At 35.7% G+C, this 14,942-nt stretch overlaps 2 protein-coding genes across 2 annotated transcripts in view; one reads left to right on the forward strand and one right to left on the reverse strand.

Annotated features, from left to right (window-relative positions):
• Positions 1–253: 253 nt before the first annotated feature.
• LOC129271078 (ribosome production factor 1-like) lies at positions 254–14,745 on the forward strand. Its single transcript, XM_054908434.2, has 9 exons — positions 254–474; positions 4,657–4,713; positions 5,475–5,555; positions 7,057–7,152; positions 8,497–8,650; positions 9,626–9,708; positions 10,599–10,777; positions 11,431–11,557; positions 12,876–14,745. The coding sequence occupies exons 1-9, from the start codon at positions 358–360 to the stop codon at positions 12,915–12,917; spliced, it is 936 nt and encodes a 311-aa protein (XP_054764409.1). The 5' UTR covers positions 254–357; the 3' UTR covers positions 12,918–14,745.
• Positions 13,848–14,942, reverse strand: part of LOC129272032 (arrestin domain-containing protein 4-like) — a 36,305-nt gene continuing 35,210 nt past the window's right edge. The window contains exon 10 of the mRNA XM_064106215.1: positions 13,848–14,801. The gene's annotated coding sequence lies outside the window, so the exon portion shown is untranslated. The remainder of the gene's footprint in view (positions 14,802–14,942) is intronic.

Raw genomic sequence — 14,942 nt, forward strand, 5'->3', positions numbered from 1 at the left:
AGGTATGGTAAATAAAATAGGATATTAAAATTTAAGCTGCAAGGACAAGGCCTAGACTTTTTCTCTTTTTTCGATCCTATTTCATCCCGTTTTGTTTTGTTCTTAGGCCTAGAACTCGATGTATTAAAAAAATCACAAGAGATCGTCTCCACATGAAGCTTAATTTTCTTACTACATATGTATAGTATAATATCACCAAAGATACTCGTTATTACGAAATATTTTTCTCGTGGAATTCATTCGAACTACTCTTACAGACACCATACAATTTACCATCTTACTTTTTATAGTCGCGGCCGCGTGGAATTTTCGTACGCTGGGATTTCGTTTTTCGTCTGCTGTGATCGAGTTGAAAATATGGAAGAACAAAATGCCGAACCGGAGCCTCAAATGCCTAAAAGGACGCTTGCCCATATCAAAAATAAGCAGCGGAGACAAGAATTATTCAGAAAGATGCAGATTGAGAAGCGGAAGGTAAACTTGCATTTGCTCAGCCTCAGTCCCACATATTGAATGTCTTGTATTGTAGCGGCACCATCAAAATTCAAATGCCAATTGCGAATTGCCTCGGCCTCGGCTGGATCACTCAAGCCAGGGACAGGGTTCATTACATGCCGCCTAGCGAGGAGGCTCCTAGAGAGTATTAATCATTCACTAACGTGTGCTTACCGGAAAGAGTTCCATATGCACCCCCCACCAAAAATAACAAAAGATTGTTGAGACTTCCGGTTCGTTCACTTGTCTTGAGATTTTTCTATCATATTTTTACTGTTGCTTACCTTAGTTCACTCACACAACATGCGAGGTTAGTATACTAACCTCGCACAACACATGTGATTTCATAGTGCATTTTGACGTTTTCATTCATCACACGAATGTGAGGGACTAAACTACGCCAAACCTTTCAATATTTGTCCACTATGTAGTAGGCCTATGTTAATCTTGATCGTATGATTTAAGTAGGTCCTATAATATATTTGAAAAAGGAATTATAAATTATTTATTTAAGTGTTTTTATCGCTTACCTCCAAATCTCAACCAGGATACTTCGCTCGGTCCGTCCTTAGTCATCCTTCGTACTGCGGTGGAAATTACGCAAACAACAATCGAAATGCGAAATTTTCCTATCGAACATTCTCGATTCAAGTCGTCGGCGCATAATAGGAAATTGTACCAAAAATCAACATAGTTCTCTATTTATTCAAACAATTTTTTCTGGGGTGCACTTGACCTTTAAGAGATTTTCCAATGAAAATATTACATGGAACTTGGAAATACAAATCATAATTTGGTTGAACAAAATGTTTTCTGTTAAAGTATAAAACAGAAGAGGAACATATCCTTCACGTATTTTTATATCCAAAATATGTTGCCTTAGTATGGAATAATCACAATGACATAAAATGAAAATGGGTAAAGTACCTTCCTAATGATCATTGAGATTTCGCCTATGGAATCATTGTTTAATAATTTTCAAAGCTTTAAATAGATGAAAATGTTCATTGAGAAAATATACATATATATATATGAACAAAATGATAATGTCCCGATTGTTTCGCATTACGTGTGTTAGATTGCGGGCGTTTGTGTGTGTGTGTAGGAAGCAAGATGTTCGTGTTAATGTTTGCACAAAAAAGGAGAGGGAAAGGGAAAGGAAAAGGGGAGGGGGAAAGGTAGAGGAGAGAGAGGGAAAAGGAGACCATAAAATAGAAAGAAAACAAAGGAAAGGAAGAGGGGAAGGGAGAGGGAAAGAAAAATGGAAAGAGAGAGAAAAGAGTAGGGGAGGGAGAAAGGAAAGAAAAGAAGGGAAAGGAAAAAAGCGAGAAAGGGAATGGAGGGGGCGGGAAAGGAAAGGAGAGACAATAAAAGACAGATCAGGGGAGGGGGAAAGGTAGAGGAGAGAGAGGGAAAAGGAGACCATAAAATAGAAAGAAAACAAAGGAAAGGAAGAGGGGAAGGGAGAGGGAAAGAAAAATGGAAAGAGCGAGAAAAGAGTAGGGGAGGGAGAAAGGAAAGAAAAGAAGCGAAAGGAAAAGCGAAAAAGGGAAGGGAAAGGGAGAGAAGAAAAGAAGGGAGAACGAAAATGGGGAAAGGGAGAAGGAGAGGGGATGATGAAGGGGATAGGAAAATGTCAAGTTTGAAGATCTGAATATTAACACTAAAACAAAATTAGACTCCCATGTTTTATTTATAAAAATACCATCTTTTTCATGATTATAAAGGTTCAACGTCCCTGTTCTAGGTATAAACTTCAACATAAATCTACTGGCGCTTCGCGCTTGAATTCTGGAGGTCATTCCTCTTTTAAAAGTATAGGTAATCTGTCGGACTTTTCAAATCCCAAATTTAAATCTTAAGCGCAAATGCCCTCGCATTATTTTTCATTTAGATACAGTCCTGTCATCAATATCAAAAACTCTAAGCGCGAGCTTCGCGCTGGCATTATTTTTGTAAGTGACATTTATGATGTTGTTCATATTTTAAAAATGTCCATTTGTTGAGGTTTAAATGTCCAAAAGTTCAGCGCTCGCATAATTTGTAAGGTAAATAGGCCTACCCTTTTAATTGTTATACAACGGCGCTTATATACAACGTCAAGAATGCAGTTCGGAATATTGAAAATAACTATTGGTCCCGCTATTTCTGCCCGTGCGACAAGCATTTATCATTTTGAATCATGAGATTCACCTTTAAAATATGATGAAAAAGTATAGTTAAGACTGAATTAAGAAAAAAAGAAGCTCACGTTTCACGCTCGCATTTTGATCCGTTAGCTTGTGATAATAATGGTGACTTCGTTAATATATCTTAGCGGACATGTCCACCTTTTGGTGCTTCAAGAAAAATAAACACAACACACAAATAATAATAGAAAACGAACAAGAATAGAATAGATAGTTACCTATCCCACTCATGAATTCTTATTTAACAGTCCCCAAAACGTCTTTTTTTCGTGTTAGCTTATTTCATATACATATATATATATATTGGCGAAGAAGCTCAAAAAGCATTGAAGCTAGACAAATTGGAAATAAACCTCCATGATTCAGAAATATTCTAAATTACGGATACTGCTTTTTGAGCTTCTTCGCCAATATATTACTCACTGAAGCACCCACGCAATGTTTAGGTCCTTGCTCATCACAATTATAAATATATATATATATATATATATATATTTATATATATACCGACCTATATATATATATATATATAGGTCTCCTCATCATGGTTATAAAAAGTGCTCAGAATGTTTTATTTTCAAGTCCTTGTATCAGAATTTTCAGCTCGGGCAGCTCTATCGCATTTTGATTACTATCCTGTTGATTTATTTACTTGAACAAAATATTTAAAATGTCCAGCTTTTAGAACAGATATCAAAAAAAGGTATTCACCTTTGATCATAGATGAGGAAGAAGAAAAAAGTGCAAAAAAATAGGAAACAAACTAACGAATTAATGTGACATAATTTTTCTTCATTTCAAGGCGACTCTTTACATTTCATCATCGCTGATGGCGCTACAATAGAAAATACCACTTGACAGCAAAAAAAAAAAAACAGAAAGAGGAAAATAATGCTGAGCGTCTAAAATGCAGCTAGCAGTACAAGCTGCAGAACCGTAAACAAACATCTTGTGAATAATATCGCGTGCCCTCTTTAAGCAAAAGTTTACAACCACGATGACCCTGCGGTATCTACGTGAAGATCACGAGAAAATGCTTTTTTTTTCTTAAAAACACACCAAAGAGAAGTCAAGAAACGATCCATATGGTTCGGTAAGTGTCATAGCACAATTAGAAACATTATTTTAAAAGGAATGGCATAGTTATTTTAGTAAAAAGGGTGTGAAAAATTTGCGTGCACCATGTGCATATGAATCCTTCGCACCCGAGATGCATTGATCCCATGAGTGACCTTAGTTGGGACTCGAACTCACCTCGGTTGATCTGCAGTCAAGACCTTTCCCGCTATGCTAGCTAGCGAGAAGCTCTGATACTGGAAAGGGTTTTTTTACGATTATCAGCCGATAGTTCGACTAGTCTTGACTCGCAGACCCTTTACTGACTACCGTAAATAAACCGATGTCTATGACTATGGACAATTACACGCACAAGATCTCGCTCGAAATTTGACGGAATAAAGCCATATTTTGGTATGTATTTCCACTTCCCCATCATATATGTTCGATATTAGGGCTAGATATATTATACTGAACCGTCTCCATGTTTTTATTTTCAATTTTAGTGGGGGGTGCATATGGAACTCTTACTTGCTTACCCTCCACGGAGCCAGGGATTGCGTCCCATTAATGCGCGTGTACCGCGAAAAAAAAACTGAAAAAAATAAAGTGTCTCTGTTCAGAAAAAAATAACAATAGCGATTAGATGTCTAGAGTAGACTAAATAAATTAGCCCTAATTGACGACATTGGCATTGCCACTACCAGTCAACATGAAGAAGGTATAATCTAAGCAGGCATTTGCAAGATTGGAGCAACTTCCCTATTAGGCCAAGCCCAAGGGGCCTGAACCACATACTTAGGAAAACATTCAAAAAGTTTGTTAAAGATTTGTGAATGTGAATGATAGGATTTGGCTTTTGACTCTAACGTTAATAATATTGATTTGAATTGTTCTCTATTGTTTCTGTTTAAAGGAAAAACTGAAGGAAAAGAAAAAGAAGAAGAGGGAAGATGAGAAAGCAGGTGACAAGGTTTGTTCATTTAGGATTTTTGAAAATTCTATTTTTGTGTCAAATATATAAGTAACAGATGCTTCATTTATACATTTACCCCCTCATCATTAGGGACCTTTATATTTACCACCCATTTCCTCTTCACAATATTTTTTATGTCTGATATTTCAAGTGTTTTATTAAATATTAATATTGTTTTGAAATGTGATAATTGTATAACTGAATAACACTCAAACCTGATGAAGCAACCATCTGTTTAGAAGATGCACCGGTCTGTTAGGACCACAAATTTGGTTTTCCCAATGAGAACATGGTTAATAGAAAACATGTCTATAAAGACCACATGCTCATATACATCAGAGGGCCGTTTCATAAAGCTGTTCGTAAGTTAAGAGCGACTTTTAGAACGACTGGTGAACCTTATGCGCTTAACCATCGCCAATGAATATACCATTTTCCACAAGAAAGGATCACCAGTCATTTTTAAAGTCGCTATTAACTTACGAACAGCTTTATGAAACACCCACCTGGACAGATGTACATTACATTCCCAGGATGGCATTGAGGAGTATCCAACATTTTCTTGCAACGTAGATTACATTTGCATTCGTTCATACCAGATATTACACATGAAATATGCACCAGAACATATATGATCTATCCTGGTGAGTGGAGAATAGTTGACAACTTTTCTCGTTTTTCTTGGAAGATCTTTATGTACAGGTTTAACTGGATTATATTTATGTTTAATGCATTAGTAATTTGATAACTTTTTTCAGGCACCGCCCAAGAAGGTTCCCAAGACGATTGAAAACATGAGAGTGTTTGATGAGACCATGGTAAACCCAGAAGATGAAGAGGTAAGCTGGTTTAGGAGGTCAGGGGGTGTGCCACCAACAGCTAAAATAGATTTCAGTTCAGCTAAAACCATTTAAAATATCAGAAAATTAATTTTTTTTCTCATGTATGATTGATTGTAGCTGTTTATGTATCACCATCCAAATTATTTTGCCTAATTCAACAATGGAAGTTTTAGTCAGTTTGGTTCCAAAAGTGAACTTTTAAAACTTGAAAACAAATGATTTAACACGTTGAGATGAAACTATATGTATGTTATATATTTTGGGTGTAGGCTTTGATCTTTCAGGTATGCGTAATAAAAGAAAGGAAGAAATTCTCATTTTTATTGAACATGATACACACATCTATACTAATATTATTTGAAAATTAAACTCATGCATATTGGTATATAGTCATTCCAGTGTTTAAATGGATGTTCTGGATTTTACAGACATCAATCAGTTAAGATTATTTTTGTCTATGCCCATACTCGAACTATATTTTATGACCTCGAATATTGAACTTGTTTAATTTAAATATTTACAACATTGCAATCTTCATGTGTCTCTGCTTTAAGAATAAAATCCCAATCTGCATTTTAACTCGATTTCAATTAAACTCAACAATTCAAAGTTATTCTACCAGAAACTCTAATTTCCATATTCCCAATATAAGAACTTGTATATCTAAAAATCATATTTTTCCAAGGCCCAGTGGTCTGGAAATCCCCTCCCTCTCCACTTAGAACAAGTCCTTCACTTCAATGTTTTTAATAAAAGGAGGCTAAACTTCTATTTACTAGACCATCAGACAATAAATACTTGAATGTCAGGCATATATTTTTTATGTACCCCCCTTATGTGTCTGTTTTTTTTATTTTTTATATCTACCATTATATCTCAGTTTTATTTCTCAGGGGCAGCTAACAAATAAGACCTGTTACTCCATAGCTGTCCCTATTCACAATAATTTGTATATGTTGTGTTTAGTGCAAAGTATTATAGTATTTACTTCGTGCTTATTGTTATATTATATTCATATGTTTTTTAGTGTACATTTGTATATTTTTATTGTGAATGAATTGAATGGAATCTTTGGCCCATAGAGGCACACAGCTTTCATCAGATCAAAATTAATCCGGTTTGGTCCTCAATTTGATAATAATCTAGAGTTTTCTATTTATTCTCATGTTTTGAAAAAAAAATGAATATGGTTATAACATCAGTCAAATGACTTCATACTAAAATTGTAAAAAAAAAAAAAGGTTTACAGTATGCATTTTTAAACAGTGATTTTGTTGTTTTACTTGCATTGCCAATTTAGGGTGTAGCACTGGACTGGAAATAGTATCAAAATTTAAAGTAAAATGTCTTTATAATCTGACAGATATCATGTGTGATTGCTAGCATTCTTGATAAAGGGAAACTGCAAAAGTGTCTTCTAATGAAACACTACCCCTTCGGATAAATGTCTCCAGTTACTATCTTTTGAATGTGTTTTTCATTTTTCTGTAACATGCAGGTAACCTATGATGAAGCGACAGATGAAATGGCTCCATACTTCAACCGAGAAACAATGCCTAAGGTTCTCATCACCACTTCAGATAAAGCTGCATGGGTAAGTTGAAGAAATTATAGATATTGCATTATTTGTGCTGGGAAGTTTCCTCAAGGTCAATCTCTTCTTGCTGAGAGTGAGTGCATTGGCCTGAGTCTCTGTTTAATTGTATTTTTTTTATGGGTGATTATTTTCTCTGGCAAGAATGTGGCTCTTGTCCCTTTGGATGGAGTGATTATCAGGAGCAAGAAGATCTCCAAAGGCTAATTATGAATGATGTTGTTTGCTATAGTTTTAACATCCTCTGTGCTCATCCCATCTTGTCCCAAAATGTATCCCTGATGTTTTTGCACTATATTTGATTTTGATATTCATTTACTTTAATCGTGGAATGTTGTGGCCCACTGGATTAGTCTGTACTTTGAAACTGAGGGTTGTGTATTCGAATTCCAGCCATAGCGTAATTTCCTTCATCATGATATTGAGCACATTGTGCTGCACGAGACTCAGGTGAGGTAAATGCGTACCTGGTAGGAATTCATTCCTTGAAATGCTTGTGCGCTAGTACACAAGACTTGCAGGGCTATAGGCCGGGGCGAATATCCGGGCATTTTCATTCTTGAGCCCTAGCAACTGACCGGCTGATGAAAACAATGCACTAGCGACCTGTACAGCAGTGCGGTGTTTTGGCATGCCTACATGCATAATACACAAACATCGCATTTATACTTTATGCTGAACGTCGTGATAATCGAGTTTACCCATTTTGTTATCTGGAAGTTTAATAATCTTTCTTAAATTTTCAGTGCTGTTTGTGATATTATTTCATTATGTTTCTTATACTTTGTTTTCATCGCACTAAGGTCAGTGATGTCGTTGTTAAGTGGATGTGACATCACTCTGCCACTGGGGTAATATACCATGGGCAAGCATTTAGATATTTGAAGTGGCACACAGAGCTACCAAGTCTCACGCATTGTGCGTGAGACTCACGCATCTAGGGTCTGTCTCACGATCTCACGCATGGCACCCATTTTTCTCACGCATCGGGACCCGACAGAAAAAAAGAGAAAAAGCATTATTCGCTAGATTATACGCACTGGGCGACCGCCTTCGCATGCCGTCGCGTCTACCCCGGCACGTGAGACGAATCGAGAGTGCAGTCAGCGCACAGCTAGTACGTGATACGATGAATCGCGTGCGTGCATCGCATGGTTTTGTAGTATAGATCAATATCGTGATGAAGCCCATATCTCTTTTCGAAACGTACAAGTGTAAGTACTGGCCGCGCGCACGCAGAGACGCCGAGTCATGAAAATCTCACGCTTAACATTTTTTTGAACTTGGCATCTCTGGGCACAAGAACTGAATATTGTTATTGTTATTATTTATCACTTGTGACAGACTACCAGGAGATTATGTAAGGAGCTGAGTAGCTGTATACCTAATTCAGAAGTGCACCATCGAAGACATCTACCGCTGAAGAGAATCATCAAGAGGGCACAGGAGAAAGATTTCACAGATCTCATCGTCATCAACAATGACAGGGGCAAAGCCAGTAAGTAGGCTGGTATACAGAGCTTGTGGTTTCAAAATGGAAAGATAGAAGTTAAGGGATCTTAAAGTTAGCAGTTGGTACTCTCATAATTAAATCATAATTTAATTCCTGACTCAATCAACAAAAATTTAGTCCACACTTTAGTGAGTATCAATATTCACGATAAATAGAATGCCCCACCCCCCAAGACTTCTTTTCTTTTCATCACAAAAATATGTTGGGGACAATTTTTTGGTTTATTTCCAATTTGTCTAATGCCAATTCGTCCAATTGCCAACTGGTCTACTATCATTTGGTCTACCATCAGTTCGTCCACTCACCATATGGTCTACTTTCATTTAGTCTAATGCCATTCCGTCTAATAAACAATTGGTCCAATAGCCATTTAGTCCATATACCATTTTGTGTAATGAAACTAAAGTGTTAATTGTGCAAAATGAAGGAAAAGAAAATGTTATTAGACCAACTGGTTATTAGACCAAATGGTTAGACGAACTGTTGATGGACGGTATGGCATTAGACTAAATGGAGGTAGTCCTTGTGGTGAGTGGACGAGTTGGCAGTGGACGAATTGGCAATTTACAAATTTTTTTACTGCAGAATCAAATAATGTTGTTCCTGGTGAATGAGTTGACAGATGGCACTTCATAAAGGTGTGGTCTGATGATTATACCCTATGAAATTAAAAGTCTATGAAACAATGACTCACTTGAATCAAATAGATTGAAAAAGAAAGATATTAAAAAACAGGATCTGTAGTACAAACAAATATGACTGATTGAATCCGATGACCGGGGTAATAATATATCTGTAAAGTGCTTAGACATGTCGATCCAATGTATTAAGCGCTATATAAAAGCGGATTACTATTAACAAATAGGAATGAGGTTTTCTTCTGGGACACGTCTTGTAAGGACATTTTTTATCTCTCCAGAAGTCTAAATTAAGCAGTTAAGGAATGTCTTGTCTTTGTAGATGGTTTGGTGATGAGTCATTTTCCTGATGGACCTACCTGTCATTTTAAGCTGTCCAACGTCAAACTCAGACAAGATATAAAGGTAAATATCAGTAGAGGTCGACAAAGAAATAAGAAGTGTGGGGATAAATGTAAACAAGTGTAGTTGCAGAGTGGAAGAGCCTTGGTGTAGTGGTTCTGACTCTCGCCTTGTAAACAGAGGGTCGTGTGTTCGAATCCCACCGCGGTCTAGCGACCTTTGGCAAGGCGTTAATCCACACTTTGCCACTCTCGACCCAGGTGCTAAATGGGTACCCGGTAGGATGCAAAAGATATTCTATGTTTGAATTTGCCAGCGCCATAATGAGGCTGTGATGTATGTAAGGAATGCTCCCCAGGGAGTGGAAATTGTGCATTTTTCATGCGGGATTAAAATGAATCCAATGACCGGGGTAATAATATTCTGTAAAGCGCTTTGAGCCATTCTGGGAAAAGCGCTATATAAAAATTGGCTATTATTATTATTATTATTATTATTATTATGAGTTGCAGCTAACAGTGACTTCATTAGAGAGTCTTCAAGATCAAGGTTAACTATTAGCATTGTCATTGCAGATAAATATCTGGTTCATTAACATGAATCTAACTTTGAGAAGTCATGAAATCAAAACTGAATAACAGTCACATAGATTGATAGGTAACATAGATAAGCACAAGTGGAACAGTGTACATTATTGCTTGGAAACAGACCTGATTCTTGGTTGGAATGCCGTGTATATGTATTTTTTTTTCTATGCAGTTGCACATTTTCTACCATAATCATTTAGCTCATGTTTTATTAAAACATTCAAAAACTTCTACAGGAGGTTATTTTATTGGATGCTCTCCAATCTCATTTTGAAATCATCACAACATCTTGAATTAATGTTTAGTTCTAATTCCGGTTAAGTTTCTTCTTTCAAGCGTTCATGTTCTTGATATTCACTTCCGCAGCGTTGTGGAAAGCCGACAGATCATCAACCAGAACTGATCCTTAATAACTTCAACACGCGCCTTGGTCATACCGTTGGCCGACAGATCGCTGCCCTCTTTCCTCATGATCCAAACTTTGTTGGACGAAGGGTCGTTACTTTCCATAATCAGAGAGATTTTATATTCTTCAGACATCACAGGTATGCACTTTATGTACCCTAGAAAATATTGTGTTCCAATTAAAAACAAAAAAGTAGTACAGAGTATTCTGAATAGAAAATATATTCCATATAAGGCCAATATTGCAGAGCTGCCAATGAGTAGGATTTTATCGTATTTACTAGGACTATTAAGGGGAAATTGACACTAAATCAGATTTTCTTCTAAAAGTAGGATTTTGAAATTTGTAAGAATGATGATTGTTGGCATGTTTTTTTTTTTTAATGTTAAAGAAAATAGGATTTTTGGCTTGAAAATAATGTAGAACGAATAAAGAATGGGATTTTTTCACAATTAATGTTGACAGCTCTGATATTGCATGAACTTAAAGATAATCTTGAGCAATAATGATCCTTGCAGGTGACATCATTCTGATTACCATGAAGAATAACTATCCATTTTAGTTATTATCTCTACTCATTTTTCAGTTCACCATCCAATACAGTATAATATTGCACACTAAGTGAACTAATCAATATCATTACTTACAATTGATTTTTCAGAGTATTGATTATTTATGTTTAACTATTTACAATGTATTCATATCAACTTATTGTAAGGATGGACGTGAACTCAATGATCATTTGTAAAGAAACAATTTATTTCATGTTTTTTCATATATTTTAAATTGCAGATATGTTTTCAAAGACAACAAGAAAGTAGGCTTACAAGAGCTAGGTCCTCGGTTCACTCTCAAGCTTAGATCAGTACAGAAAGGAACGTTTGACTCCAAGTTTGGTGAATATGAATGGGTGCATAAGGTAAGTTATGAGGGTGAAGACACTTCCATGGACCTGCTTCATGCAGACTTTGTTATAATAACAAATTCACAATTTCTATAACGAGTTTTAATACTTACAGCGAATCAAAGTGAATGATTGCAGTAGCTTTGAAGTGTCATTGCAAATTTGTTATCATTGCAAGTTTTAGAACCATTGGTCATAACATCAACTCCTAGAACAAGCCATGATAGGAGAACCCCTGTAAGGAGCCAGTTAGATGTTAATGCCTAATTTTTCTTTGAATTCAACAAGTGGCTCATATAAAACAAGTATGGTAAATGATTCACCTTCTGATGAATATGAATTCAAAATGTCTGACTATTGTTTTCAGACTGCCAGGAGTTCCCATAGGTCTCTCACATCCAGTTGCAGATTCCCTGTGAAAATGTTTGTAAAAGATTGTAGAAAAGTGCATGGTTTTTTGGCCCCTCTCCCCCTCGGCATCAAGGGGGGGGGGGTTATTTGGGTGATGGCTCTCATATTTTACTTGTCATAATTTATAAAAATAATAATGGCCTGTTTTGGGGCCCTCTTTCTTAAAAAATCTTGGATTTGCCAATGAGTACATTGAGCACGCATCATGTTTGAAGGAACATTATGAAACTCTGAACCACTTTTTTAATAAGTCTATGTATATATCCTGAAATTCTTTCCCATTGAATGATGTAGTTGTATGGAGTTAAAACTCATGAATTTAAAAAAGTTATACATGATTTGAAAACTTAGGCTATGTAGATTATGGCATTTGACTGTAAACTATCCACATATGCCTCGTGGGCATCTTGGTCTCGTGGTTGATACTCCTGTCTTTCAATCTGAGAGACGTGGGTTTAATTCCTTGCCATGGCATGTTTTCCTTTAGCAAGAAATTTACCTACATTGTGCTGCGCTCAACCCAGGTGAGGCAAATGGGTACCGGCAGGAAGTAATTCCTCAAAAAACTGTGAGCACCGGAATCGGTGGACTAGCATAACTGGGGTAATATAAGAGTACCTTCAGCACCTAACAAGGTGGATATGTGCACTATATAAATCCAATATTATTATCATTTTAAATACAATATTTCAGCAATATTGCAGTATTCTGAGGGTTATATATTACTTTGGGTTTGGGAAAGTGCTGACTAATAGGCATTGGTAATATTACCTAATATTGCAGTAGATTGGGCATCTAATCAATGTGAAGGTCAAATTAAGGGGTGGTAAGATTTAGGCCACTTTCTTCACCTAGTCACATGGGGTGGTAGACTAAATGCTGATATTAAAGATAGTTCTTTTGTCATTTACTTTTCATGCAGAGGCACGAAATGGACACAAGCAGGAGGAAATTCCATCTTTGATGAGTATCTTATCTCTATCTCACGTTTTACATGAATGCATTAAATTACTATTGACATTATAAAGTTATATCCCCATGTTCTGACATCCATATTAACTTAGGCCATGGTCTCAAGCCCAGCAAACATTATACGATTCGCTTGCGATCCAATTCTGTGAAACTTTGTAATATCATTTGATATGAACATTCCAACCTGTAAGATCTTAACAATCAAAGTTCGGAATAGTAGTATGAATATTAAAATCAGACTTCCAGTCTATTGCTAGCCTTGCTGAATGACTAAAATCAAATGAAATTCTAAATCATATTGATATAATAGCAAGCTAGTCATCAGCTTACCCTTTTTGTAGGTGATGTGGACCACTCTAACCACAAGGCTTGCAGTAAAACAGAATTTTGATTTTGATATTCTTAACTTTGTTCCAAACTTCAAATTAGATGAATTTACCTGTTCGACTTACATTCTTATAAATTCAAAGTTTGTTAGAGGAATCAGGTCACAGTTAGATTGGAAAGTGTGGGGCAGGCTTAATCACTAAGGAGATAATAATGATAATAATAACAGTCAGTTCTTGTAAAGCGCATAACACATTATGAATAACGTCTCTATGCGCTTCCAAAGGACTTGGATATTGATGAATATCAGATTTACCCAACTCAATCACACTTCATTTCAAGCCAATCAAAGAAAAGCAAGAATATTTTTGTTTTGTCCAATCTTGATTTTGGTCAGTTTTTAATCGATTTTAGGAATTTGTGCTAGGAATTCAAGGATATAAATTACTTACAAATTGGGCTTCCGTATAAGCAATGATTTCTGATGTTTAAATCATTATGACCAGAAGGATTTGAGCCATTCTTATACTCTCGATTTTATGATTGAAGTGTTCACAACACATCCACAACAGAAGACAACAGAGATTCTGATATTAGATTACTCACTCCCAAATGGAGTTAAATATAACTACATTTTATTTATATGAATGTTATCAATATGTGCTTATACATGTGCATGGTATAGGTGTTGAATATTATGTTAAAATAGACAATATACAAAAACATTCTATTTAATGATTAAAAAACATTAAAAGTTACATGATTTAATGGTAATCTTACTGTTATGTATAAGGCCCAAGTACAGTATGATAAAAAACAATCTTAAAATAATGTGCCTTCACAAAGTTATATTTGTGATTAAAAAAAGGATCTTTTGTCATTTTACAAGCAAGCAAAACATTGTGAAATAATGAAAAGGATTGAAAACAGATTTTGCTGAAAATTGCCAACAAAGATAGGCATACATTGACTTGATTATGATTTGGGATATTGAGTAATTAATTTTATTGTCACCACTCTGGAATATTTACCTCAAAATTGTCATGATCATCTCCTGATCATGCTCATTTTTTTTAAATTTCTGAATAATTACTCATTTTCAACTAGAATCACTGAGCACAATATTCTATTGATACATACAAACATTTGGTAGACATTTGGGCAATTCCATAATACGTCTGACCCCCCATATGTGGAACCTTCATGAAAATTTCTGTCTCTGATTTATTGTTCTTTTGACAGTCTGCAATGCTCTCAAATGACCATGACTTGTTCAGTTTATGAAGTGAAGTAAAACTGAAGAAAAATGGGGGTCAGACGCACAAAGGTTGATTATTTCATGGAAGTGCCCATTTTGTTAAAATTGTATGAGACATCAATTTCGTGGTCGATACTACCACTGTATCTTGTGGAGTATTTGGCGGGATATATGAAGCATTATTGTGTTCCAAGTTGATATGGTTGATATTAAAGTTGTAGTCACCCCCTGTAAACATATATTTTTTTAGATTGTGGTCTATGATTTGTAATATTGAGAAAGTGAGTAAATCTACTTATTAAAGGGATGGTCCAGGCTGAAAATATTTATATCTAAATAAATAGAGTAAACCTCACAAAGCAAAATGCTGAAAATTTCATCAAAATCAGATAACAAATAACAAAGTTATTGGATTCTAAAGTTTATCAATAT

This window comes from Lytechinus pictus, chromosome 11, assembly GCF_037042905.1.
Source record: "Lytechinus pictus isolate F3 Inbred chromosome 11, Lp3.0, whole genome shotgun sequence".
NCBI classification, from domain to species: domain Eukaryota; kingdom Metazoa; phylum Echinodermata; class Echinoidea; order Temnopleuroida; family Toxopneustidae; genus Lytechinus; species Lytechinus pictus.

Bases quoted from the DNA above. Each gene is read 5' to 3' on its own strand.
- LOC129271078 (XM_054908434.2), top strand. From the start codon at position 358: ATGGAAGAACAAAATGCCGAACCGGAGCCTCAAATGCCTAAAAGGACG. The intron at 8,651-9,625 runs GTAAGTAGGCTG...TTGTCTTTGTAG, and splicing joins CAATGACAGGGGCAAAGCCA to ATGGTTTGGTGATGAGTCAT. The intron at 9,709-10,598 runs GTAAATATCAGT...TCACTTCCGCAG, and splicing joins AACTCAGACAAGATATAAAG to CGTTGTGGAAAGCCGACAGA.